This window comes from Podarcis raffonei, chromosome 7 (genome assembly GCF_027172205.1).
Source record: "Podarcis raffonei isolate rPodRaf1 chromosome 7, rPodRaf1.pri, whole genome shotgun sequence".
Lineage (NCBI taxonomy): Eukaryota > Metazoa > Chordata > Lepidosauria > Squamata > Lacertidae > Podarcis > Podarcis raffonei.
In genome coordinates this window covers 37,230,972-37,243,281 of record NC_070608.1, presented here as the reverse complement: position 1 = coordinate 37,243,281, position 12,310 = coordinate 37,230,972, and the positions used below count along the sequence as shown (strand labels likewise).

Sequence of the window (12,310 nt, the reverse complement as noted above, 5' to 3'; positions counted from 1 at the left end):
GACCGAGGTGGCTCTTCTGTCGCAGGCGTCCCACCCTCGCCAGCCCGGCTTGAGCTTTACTGGGACTCCGGGGCGCTTCTGAGCAGCCGGCCGGTGGGCGCATTACGCCCGAGCCGCCCCCGCCAGGCTTGAGAAGGGCGGCCCCGCTCCCTAACAACGGGCCGGGGGAGGAAGCTCGCCCCGCCGGGGCGCTTCACGCACCTCTCCTTGGAGTAGAGCTGCTGCTGCTCCTGCCGCCGCTTCCGAATGAAGGCCATGGAGGCGAGTCGGCGCCGCTTCCGCTGGGCAGCTCCTTTGTAGCGCGCACGCCGCGCGCTCACCGCCAGGGGCCCCGCGCAGTGCCAGCGCCGGCCATTTATACTGCAGAGGCCGTCGTCCCAGGCACTCGGCTCGGGCTGGGCTGCTGCCAAGCGTCGCCTGCCCTCTCTCGGCCGCGGCGGGCCTCTCCGCCTCCTGGGCCGCGCGCGGGGATTTCAAGGCAGCCACAGCTTGGCCCTCGGAAACCAAGAGCCCTCCGGTGGGGAAAGGCCGGCGGTGTCTCAGCTTTACGCTGTCGCTGCGCCCTCGTCTTCCCCCTCCGCCCTGGCCAGTGACTTTAGTTTAGGCCCAAGCGCTGCGCTCTCCAGAGCAATTCGGAAGAGGCAGGGAGTGATCCTGCGAGCGCAAAGGGAGGCACGTCGGGGCAAAAAAGAACACCTGTTTCGCATACAGGTTCATGAGGTCTGAAATGGCACCGGCTGAGCATTGGGGTCGCAGTGAATGGCGCAATGAAGATGCTGACCCAATGTGCTGCAGCTGTGAGAAGCCCAGATTCCAGGCTAGCGGGTGTTCGTAAAGGAATTGAAAATAAAATTGCCGATGTCATACTGGCCATACACAAGTCTGTGGTGCGACTGCATTGCCAATGGTTGGGGCCCAACAACATCCGAAGAGCCACGGGTGCCCTGTGTTCACATGGCACGTGTGTTCACAGACAGGTGTAGTATTTTCCAGAGCTCTGGCTACAAACCAGCCTCAAGGAAAATGTGACCTCTAGTTTCTTCATCAACAACTCATAAAACGCTGTTCTAGAGCACAAATCATTTACTCTAGTAGAAGGAAAGTTGTTATTCTACAGTATGGGGTGTAGGTTGCATGCAGTCATGGACCATAATTAAATTACCCATACTTTTGAACCAACAACGGTTTGTTGTTTTGTTTTTAATGTAGAATAACTCTTCTGTTACAAGAAAACAGGTTAGCATGTTGAATACTGTACACACGAAAAGCCCAGATTTAGAGCTCCTCCTTGTGGTCATGTATGGTTACAACACATAACGTCCTTAAACACAGAGCAGGTACTTCATCTTGAAGTTAGTTAATTAGAAAGTTAGTTCAATAAAAGCACTTCATTAAGAATTGACTGCCGCAGAAACAAGTTATCTTAAGCAATTAAAATTGGTTAGCTTAGTGGCTAATTGAAGACAAATGTCTCCTTGCAAACAAAGATTACTTGTTTTTCTTCACAGTCATGATCCATTACCATGAGATCATAGGTTGCTGTTGGCTTTAGTTCAGTTCCCCTTTTTAACCTTTGGTGATGGAGGAATCACATGTTAAACAATCCTATGAATGTAAGAAAATGCCATAATTTATTTTTAGTCTAAGATGCCCAGGGCCATCTTTACTTGGGGGGTGCAAGGGGTGTGGGGCACCCGGGCATCAAATTTTAGGGGAGTGCCAGGCACCCACTGCTGAAGCCACCTAAGCGTATTGTATTGAGCTGCTATGTGGCAGTGGGGTCAGAGGCACCTTTGACACGACTGATATCGCTCTGTGTGCCACTGAAAGGCTGCCCGAGATGGCTCTCCCATGCATGCGCACAATGCCCGCCCGTCTCACCTCCCTACAACCGTAAGCGCATGCGTGGAGTCTTCTTTAGAAAAGCTGGTTTTAAACAAACAAACAAAAACCCCCCCTCCTTTTGGAGCCGTGCAGGCATGAGCACTATTTATCAAATGATAATAGTGACATAAGCATAATAAAAGTTTATTTGGGGGGTAAAACTAAATTTGGGGGCGCTGGGCAGATCTTTGCACCCCGGCAGCCCATATGCTAAAGACGGCCCTGAAGACGCCACAAGACTCTGCTGATTAAAAAGTTATGTGAATGACCAATCTTTGAAGAAGATTTCCATGTGTGGTTCTGCATGGAATCACTTTCAAAAGGGAAGCATTGGTGAAAACCAAATGTCTCGTCGGAACAAGACCACAAGACAAATCCAGACTGTAACCCTTTTAAAGTGACGTTTTGGTTTGTTTTGCTATACTAACAGTGCAATCACATGTGCACATATACATTCACTGGGAAGCAAATTCCATGGGATTTACTCCCAGGTAAGTCTGCCCAGGACTGCAGCCTAAGACCACAATCCTGAACACAATCACAAGGGAGTTGGTAAGATTTGTTTTTGAGTAACCATGCTTAAGATGGCAACTGCACACCACACTATAACATACTGATTTTTCTAGATATATATGCTATCCTTATAATGTTACCTATCTAACATTTCAATGGAGGAAAAAATGAATTGTTGTGAAGTAGTACACGCTGAAGACACCCAAACATCTGAGCTACATTTTGACTGGATGCAGCCAATGGAACCATAACACTTGAAAGGCATAAATAGCTTTGGGTCGCAGCAGGAGCACTTCTACCATGCAACAATAAGGTAAAAAATGAAGAAATGGGTCCCCAAATGCACGTTTGGGTTGGAAAAGGTTGAAGATCCGTCATCTACTGTAGGTCATTATTGATTACGCTGACTTGGGTGTGTCTCTCCAGGATTTTGGGGAGAGTTCTGTCCCAGTCCTGCCTGAATGTGCAGGGAACTGAATCTGTGATCTGCATGCAGTGAATGAATGAATGAATCTTTATTTGTTTCAGCCATCAGCCATAGCAACAAAACAGCAATGCAATATACAAAGAACAGAAATAAAAAGTCGATTATATAAAACACACTTTAGGGTCCTGAATAGTGGACCTTATTCTGATTGCCCCAGCTAAAAACCTTGCAACATTTGCAATGTGCCAATCTGCATGCAGTGACACTGAGCTACACCTGTTCCCCATGATCAGTACAGTTTTGTGGAGGCATACAAACAAGCACACAAGTTTCCATAGCCACACGCTGGTTAAACTACATCAGTGGAAAAATATTTATTTGCACACATGCTGATATTGGCTGGTAAAGTAGCTGAGGATGAGTTAGCATCATAGCAGGACCAGAATCAATGTGGCGTCAGGGTCACCAAGGATGTCCATGGGAATAAGGGCAAGCTTGCAGCTTCTGTTGGAAGGAGGCAGAGAGATCAGTGCCTCCACAGGCATGCTGTTTTACAAAGAAATATTCAGAGCCTTTTCTCATTTCTGGACACTTGATGGCACTAAACTAACACAATATACATCTTAATCCAACATTGGAAGGTGCTATGCCATAATGTAAACTGGTAATGTTAATGTTTGTGTTTCGTGTTCTTTGGGGCTAGATTTTGACAATGGAAGAATATACTTAAAAATTCATCAAAATACAGCAGGCAAGTCCTGATCGGAAATGAATGAACAAATTACAAAACCTCCACCAACCCCTTGATATCGACATGCTTAAAAAACCTATTTGCTCAGTTTTTGTATTGTTAATCTGGTGAAGCCTCATCTTGTTTCCAGCCTCGTTTCTTTTTAACTCCCTCGTACAAAATTCTGTGAAGACTAAGCAACAGCCATTTCCAGTGTCCTGCTAGGCTTCTCTGGCAAAACTGAAGACAGAGCACAATTCTTGTGCTGCCTTACCATTTCCCCCCAATCCCATTTAACAACATTTCTGTCTAAAGATATATAATGGTGGCACCAGGCAAGCCTCTGGTGGCAGATTTTGGGCTTTCAAATTTCTTTTTTTTTTTAATAAATTTTTATTAATTTTCCAATACATATTAAATAACAATACAAAACAATACAAAAACAAACAAACATATAAACATGTATAATTTCTTAACCTTCTTTTCCTTAAACCTTCTTTCAACGACTTCCCCATACCTCCTTTTTCTGCATCCTTGTTCTAAATCTTTCCAGCAACCCCTAATTTTATTTACTTATGGCACTTCCTTTAAATCCTTTTTCCCATGTCCAATTGTTTATCGCTGCAATTCTATTTTGCATTACTCAGAACATTTTAGCACTCATTAATTTTACAACAGTTCTTAAGGTAAACTTTAAATTTCTTCCAGTCTTCTTCCACCGTCTCTTTCCCTTGGTCTCGGATTCTGCCGGTCATCTCAGCCAGTCCCATGTAGTCAATCACCTTCGTCTGCCATTCTTCCAGTGTGGGTAGTTCTTGTGTCTTCCAGTACTTTGCTAAAAGTACTCTTGCTGCTGTTGTCGCATACATAAAAAACATCCTATCTTTCTTTGACACCAATTGGCCTACCATGCCCAAGAGAAAGGCCTCTGGTTTCTTCGCAAAAGTGCATTTAAGCACCTTTTTCATTTCATTATAGATCCTTTCCCAGAAAGCCTTAATCTTTGGGCATGTCCACCAAAGGTGATAAAAAGTACCTTCAGTTTCATTACATTTCCAGCATTTGTTATTGGGCAAATGGTAAATTTTTGCAAGCTTGACTGGGGTCATGTACCACCTATAAATCATTTTCATAATATTCTCTCTTAAGGCATTACATGCCGTAAACTTTATACCGGTGGTCCATAACTGTTCCCAGTCTGCAAACATAATGTCATGTCCAATATCCTGTGCCCATTTAATCATAGCTGATTTAACCATCTCATCCTGTGTATTCCATTTCAACAGCAAGTTATACATTCTTGACAGATTCTTAGTACTGGGTTCCAAAAGCTCTGTTTCTAATTTCGACCTTTCCACCTGAAAGCCAATTTTCCTGTCCTGTTTAAAAACTTCATTTATCTGGTAATAATGGAGCCAATCTCTTACTTTGGACTTCAATTTCTCATAACTTTGCAATTTAACTTTTCCCTCCTCATACTCTATAATTTCCCAATATTTCGGCCATTTAGATTCCATGTTTAATTTTTTCACTTCCTTAGCTTCCATCGGTGACAACCACCTGGGTGTTTTGTTTTCCAACAAGTCTTTATATCTAATCCATGTTCGGGGTCAATTTCGTCCAGGGGGTCCGGCACACTTCTCTTGCGCAGCTCTGGTCTTCCCCCCGGGACCTTTGACTCAGCAGAGCGTAAAACACAGCGGAAGTAGAAGCTTGAAACGTTCTTCGTGCGAAGGCAGTAACTCAGGCTGACACTTAGCAGTCTCCTTATCTTAAAGTCTTTATTCCTTAGCAAAACACAACAGTTATGAATCTCCTGCCTGGAGACCGAGCGGACATCTCGCTTGCTCAACGGAGCAAACACGCACACTGAAAGAACACAGAGAAAACCACACCCCTTCCGTGTTCTAAACCCGCCCTCAGAATGTGAGGCGTCATCACTCAGAACTCTTAACCCTGTAAGTTCTGAGCCTCTCCTAACACCCCCTCTCGAATCACATTCTGAGAGGACCTCTGAGTGTTCAACACCTTCCCCATTGCCTTCCGCCCCTTCCTGGCATCGTTGTTAGGCACCTGTTGAACCTCACGAACCTCAGGTTCGCACTGTGCGAAACCAACCCACGCATTTGTGACCTGAAACCTCTCAGGTGGAATTTCCTTTGTAGCCCGCGATGACCGCCTGGGCACAAACTGGGGTGCTCCTCTTGACCCACTGGGGCCAGCGTGTGCGTCTTCCTCATCAGAAGACTCCCCCTCTGACTTGACACTTCTGTGAGCTTTCTCCATTATGTGCACAGGAGATGAGGGCTCACTCTTGGACACTCCCTTAACAACCTGTGGAGACGCCCTACTCTGTTCAGGGACCTGGTCTCCACCAGCAGGTTCAGGCTCTGGCTCTCCTTCTTCCTCAGCGTCAGACAGACAATCTGAGTGAACGTCAGAGCGCGCTTTGCGCCTTGCCCAACCATCCTGCTCAAAGAACTCAGCCTGTTTACTGACCAGAAGCTTGGTCTGATCACCTTCTGGATATGCGAATCTCCATCCTTTTGTCGCAGGCTCATATCCACAGAAGATCATTTCCTGGTACCTTGGGCCACCCTCCTGCTGCAGAAACTTTGGTACAGGCACCATGGCTCTGCTACCAAAAGTGCGAAAGAAATGCACAAGCGGCTTCTGCTGATGAAGCAGGAAATACGGGGTGTCACCTACCACTGAATTGTAGCACCTGTTCATCGTGAAATTGGCCGTTTTTACTGCCTCCCCCCAAAAACTGTGAGGCAAACCAGAGTCATCCAGTAGAATTTCGGATGCTCGAACCAGAGCTTTACTCCTAAGCTCTGCCACGCCACTCTCCTGAGGAGAAGTCACCTTGTGACGTATCCCCCTCTGGCGAAAGAAACCCTTTAGAGCAGACCCAGTGACCTCTGAACCACGGTCAAACTGGAAACCTTGCACCTTGGTGGAGAACCTCAGTTCCACCTCTGCAACCCAATCTTTGATCAGTTGCGCTGCTTCCTCCTGCGTTGTCAGAGAAAAAGCCCAGGAGTTCCTAGTAAAATCATCTGTCAGCACCAACAGCCACTTGGCCTTGCCCAGACTCGGCTGTGGCATACCTAAAAGGTCTGCATGCACAAGCTCAAAAGGCCTTGTGGTCACTCTCTCCACCCTGGGATGGCTAAATCCCTTGTTTCTGGCTTTTCTGCAAGCCTTGCAATTCAAAGGTTTACCACATTCTTTTACCTTGCAACCTTTGGTGCACTCTGATAACATCTGAACGTCCTCACAGGACCCATGTGACATTCTCTTGTGCCACACGCAAGCACACGACACATGAGTGTGGTCAGTGGCTTTCCCAGCATTCCCCTCACCCTCGAGAGGTGATTCCAGAACAAAGAGGTTGTTCTGATTTTTTCCAACACTTACGAGCTCCTTCCCATCTCTGGAAATTGTACAAACATCTTTTTCAAAACTCACAGAATATCCCTCCTGTAAAAGAGAAGGTACAGACAGCAGGCAATGTTTTATCTCAGGGAGAACATAAACCTTCAATTCAGCCTGCAAAAAAGAGACAAACATGTTAGAAACATGGGTTACACGTCCCTGTGAACCTGTAGCAAATTGAACTGTTTTCTCAGTTGAAACAGCCTTGCAGTTCCACATTTGTCCATCAGGTGGCGCTGTTACCAAATGGGCATTCGCAGCCGAGTCAACAACCCAACGTAGGACTCTCCCCCCTCCGGAGTTGTCCTTCTTTGTTGCCTTAGCAACTGACTTCCTGCTGCCCCCGACCTTGGGGTGCTCGCTGCAGGTGTTCTCCAAAACCGCCATCAACGCAGTCAGCTGATAAGCTTTCTCACGCCTGCTCCCTCTGTTGCCATGGAAACCCGGCTGGCTCCCATGGGAAACGACCTTGGACATATCCTGCCCTGGCTCCGTTGCTCTCTGTGGGCAGCTGCGACGCAGGTGTTCAGCCGAGGCACAGACAAAACATCGCCTAGTGGAAAACTTTGCAAACGTGCCTTTGGTCTTCTCTGCCCCCCCAACCTCTCCAGCAGCCCTCCTCCTCGAGGCTTTTCTGCTGTTGGGAAAATGGCTTTTGGCTTCTGCTGTGGTTTCTCTGCAAACCCCCTCCAGCTCCTGCCAAACAGCCTGGGCACCCTCAAGACCCTTGGACTGGCCTCTCTGGCCTGCACCCCCAAACTTGGGTGCACAGCCTCCAGAGGAACAGCTAGCCACTGCTTTCCTCTTCCCAGCTTCCAGCAGCTTTCCAGCACACGGCTGCCTGTCTCTCTGGCGTGTCAAAGCATCGCAGCAGCTTTCAGACACGGCTTCAGCCCACTTTGGGCTTCCAGGGCGTCCCACAGCCCCTCCTTGACTCTCTGGGCGTTCCCCAGCTTCTGTGCAGCATCTGGCCCCCTCTGGGCGTCCCTCAGGCTGGCGTCTAGCCCCCTCTGGTCTGGCTCCCACTCTCTTCAGTGCCTGCCAACCGACCCAGGGCTCCTTCCCGTCTGCCTCTTCAAAAGGGACTGCACGCGATTCATGGCTGTCTGCCATCTCTCCCCGGGGGCCCAGCCTACTCACGAGTACCTCCCGGTCCGGCAGATCCTTCCCAGCGAGCTCCCTTCGCTCCAGCTGGCTCCAGCTACTCCTTAGCTGGCCTTTGGCTGCTGGCCTCTCACACGCACGAACGTTGCTTATCTTTATTGCTGACCTCCATAACCTGTTCGGGGTCAATTTCGTCCAGGGGGTCCGGCACACTTCTCTTGCGCAGCTCTGGTCTTCCCCCCGGGACCTTTGACTCAGCAGAGCGTAAAACACAGCGGAAGTAGAAGCTTGAAACGTTCTTCATGCGAAGGCAGTAACTCAGGCTGACACTTAGCAGTCTCCTTATCTTAAAGTCTTTATTCCTTAGCAAAACACAACAGTTATGAATCTCCTACCTGGAGACCGAGCGGACATCTCGCTTGCTCAACGGAGCAAACACACACACTGAAAGAACACAGAGAAAACCACACCCCTTCCGTGTTCTAAACCCGCCCTCAGAATGTGAGGCGTCATCACTCAGAACTCTTAACCCTGTAAGTTCTGAGCCTCTCCTAACAATCCATACATTATATAGGGCTTTTCTAACAATATGGTTTTTGAAACCTTGGTGGATCTTGACCTTGTCATACCATATATATGCATGCCAGCCAAATCTATTATTAAACCCTTCCAAGTCCAAAATATCTGTATTTTCAAGAAGCAGCCAGTTTTTCAGCCAGCAAAAAGCCGCTGATTCATAGTACAATTTTAAGTCCGGCAGGGCAAACCCCCCTCTTTCTTTTGCATCAGTTAGTATCTTAAATTTTATTCTGGGCTTTTTGCCCTGCCAGACAAATCTAGATATATCTTTTTGCCACCTCTTGAAACAATCCATTTTGTCCACAATCGGCAATGTTTGAAACAAAAATAACATTCTCAGCAAGACATTCATCTTAATAACAGCAATTCGGCCTAACAAGGAAAGTCTCAAACTTGACCATATTTCTAAATCTTTTTTCACTTCTGCCCAACATTTCTCATAGTTATCTTTAAATAGATTCACATTCTTAGATGTCAAATTTATCCCCAGGTATTTTACCTTCTTTGCTATCAATAAACCAGTATCATTCTGGAATGGGCTTTCAAATTTCAGAAGCACCCTGTGCAACACCAAAATTTGTTTCCCCCTCACCTTTTGTTCTAGGTCATTGTTCCAGTGGCCCTGCAGGGCCCTCTTGGCTTGGTGCCCAGTGCAGGTGAACTGGCCATGCTTCCATAGATCTGCCTCTGAAGCCCCCCTGGGGAGAGCATTTGACAAGCAAGGAGCCAGTGCAGAAAAGGCCCGTTCTCATGTTGCTACCCTCTGGACCTCTTGTGAAGAAGACACATGAAGAAGGGCCTCAGATGACAATCTCAGGGTCTGGGTTGCTTCATAAAGGGAGAGGTGGTCCTTGAGGCATTGTGGTCCTGAGCAATTTAAGGCTTTATCGGTCAAAACCAGGAATTTGAATTGGGCCTGGACATTAATTGGCAGCCAGTGCAGTCAGACCAGGATCGGTGTAATATGCTCAAACCATCTTGCCCAGTGAGCAACCTGGTTGCCAAATTCTGCACCAGCTGAAGCTTTCAAAACATATAACATGTTGCAGTAATCTCATTTACAGGTTACCAGAGCATAGACAACAGAAGTTAGGCTATCCCTTTCCAGCTGAATCTAATGGAAGGCCACCTGAGCCTCAAGCAACAGTATTGGATCCAGAAATACCCATAAACTACATACCTATCAACGGACACAGGTGGCACTGTGGTCTAAACCACAGAGCCTAGGGCTTGCCGATCAGAAGGTTGGTGGTTCGAATCCCCGAGATGGGGTGAGCTCCCGTTGCTCTGTCCCTGCTCCTGCCAACCTAGCAGTTTGAAAGCGCTCAAAGTGCAAGTAGATAAATAGGTACCGCTCTGGCGGGAAGGTAAATGGCGTTTCCGTGCGCTGCTCTGGTTCACCAGAAGTGGCTTAGTCATGCTGGCCACATGACCTGGAAACTGTCTGCGGACAAACGCCGGCTCCCTCGCCCTATTGAGCGAGATGAGCACCGCAACCCCGGAGTCATTCGCAACTGGACCTAACAGTCAGGGGTCCCTTTACCTTTTTACATACCTATCAAGTGTAATCCCATCAAGAGCAGGCAATAGAAACACCAACAATCTGGCATCCTTTATTGTTTTATTTGATCATGCTTCAGTGTGACTTTAGGTTGTCTATGGCCAGTTTATTCTTAAACTGCTTTCCCCTCTCAGCTTCTGCAATGATGATGTTAATTCAGCATCAATCTCTAGAGAACTGTCTGATCATGTTAATGAAAAGAAGAAGAAGAAAATCTAATGCTAAGTGTTTATCGGGAAAGCAAGATTTGTTTAATATGAAAAATCTCATGGGAAGATTCCAGTATTGTCAAAGAAAAGAAAAGAAAAGAAAAGAAGGGGAGGAAATATTTTGTACAAAAGGAAAGAAAGGTCTTTTAGTATCGTTGTTTTTGGAGTCCCAGTAGATTATGAGCAAGGTTCTATTTGCTCAAAACAAGCTCTTTTCTCCTCCTACCTTGCTGCTTCCTATAATATGTTTATTCCCTTTCCTTTACTGCCTTGTCATAGGAAGCAAGAAGGTCCAATCAAAAAACTGGGAAAGGAAGGAAGAAAATAGGCAGTTTGGGGATCATTTTAGCCCAACTCCCACCCCTCGTTCTCCAGGGAAGCAGCATAACACAGGAGCTGTGCTTTTACCATGCTTTATGAAGCCATCAGAAATCATTAATGTCTTATTTGACTTGGTAGAATTGGACAACACAATTACACAATGAGGATATCTGGAAACTTTTTTTGAAGGTATGTCATGCCTAATATTAAGACACACTCCTTAATGGGCTTGACTTCGTGTATGGTAGCTCTATTCTTTGCATGATAATGATTGATAACTGACTGTAATTATCTCAACGCTTACGTGGCTATAAGGAGGGTGAATTGATCATAGGCTAAATTGAGTCTGGTCTAAGTTGAAATGAAACCATGCAGTTATTCCCCCCCCCATAGCTGTCAACGTTTCCCTTTTTAAAAGGGAAATCCCCTTACAGTATTCCGAATAGGATTCCTCGCAAGAAAAGGGAAAAGTTGACAGCTATGCCCCCCACCCCCCATTTTGCTAGGAAGTGTTTAAATCCTCTTGTGATGGAACTTTTACATTAGCATGAACATTCCTGCATCCAGATTAAATATAAAGGTCCTTTATTCAGGAGTAAGAAGTATTTATTTGGAAGAACCTGGAAACATGAGCGCCACCAACTGAATATTAAACTACCTTCTATCTGCATGGGTGGTTTTCCTTTGAAAAGGACTGGACAAGTGAATGGGATAAGAAAGCTGGTTTTTATTAGCCCATAACTTTCTGTTCCAACTTCAACTCTCAAACAGTTTTGTGAAAAACTTGACAAAATGCACATGTTTTCCCCAATATGAGTCAGTATGGTTAGAAGGGTCTGCACTAAACTGAACATGAAAGACAATCACAATACGCTGATGATGTTATTGCTTGTTCATTTGTACTAGGCAGGAATTTCAAACACCATATCATCTTTCCACACGTATTTGTGAGCATTTTGACATTACAGCGGTACCTCGGGTTAAGTACTTAATTCATTCCGAAGGTCGGTTCTTAACCTGAAACTGTTCTTAACCTGAAGCACCACTTTAGCTAATGGGGCCTCCCGCTGCTGCCGTGGCGCCAGAGCACAATTTCTGTTCTCATTCTGAAGCAAAGTTCTTAACCTGAAGCACTATTTTTGGGTTGGCGGAGTCTGTAACCTGAAGCGTATGTAACCTGAAGCGTATGTAACCTTAGGTACCACTGTACAAATGGGAGATAACCAAGAATCTAGCAAAAAGATTTGTTGTTGAAAAATGAAAGATACATTAAAAAAAATTATCTCTATATTTGTTTTTAAAACAGTTGGTTTCATCAGTATTTTAATAATTTTGTTATGCCTACATATTTTTTAAGTATGTTGATATGGCTGGTATTTTTATGATTATATATTACATTATGTAACTATTTAGAGGCTTTCTAAATTAAGTGTTATATAAATCTTGTTAAATAAATCATGGGAATTACAAGGCGGAACAGAGTGTGACAAAAACATGAATTCCTCCTTCTTCCTCTTGCTTTTCCTCAGTAATGTCTAAGT

The 12,310-nt window shown here is 45.8% G+C and overlaps 1 protein-coding gene across 2 annotated transcripts in view; it reads right to left on the bottom strand.

Annotated features, from left to right (window-relative positions):
- Positions 1-411, bottom strand: part of NSMAF (neutral sphingomyelinase activation associated factor) — a 38,675-nt gene extending 38,264 nt beyond the window's left edge. Inside the window, exon 1 of one of the 2 annotated variants that reach the window (XM_053396074.1) lies at positions 202-411. In XM_053396074.1, the coding sequence (XP_053252049.1) occupies positions 202-257 (56 nt within the window). In that variant the 5' untranslated portion in view covers positions 258-411. The remainder of the gene's footprint in view (positions 1-201) is intronic. The other variant, XM_053396073.1, reaches the window with a different exon arrangement.
- Between the last annotated feature and the right edge of the window lie 11,899 nt (positions 412-12,310).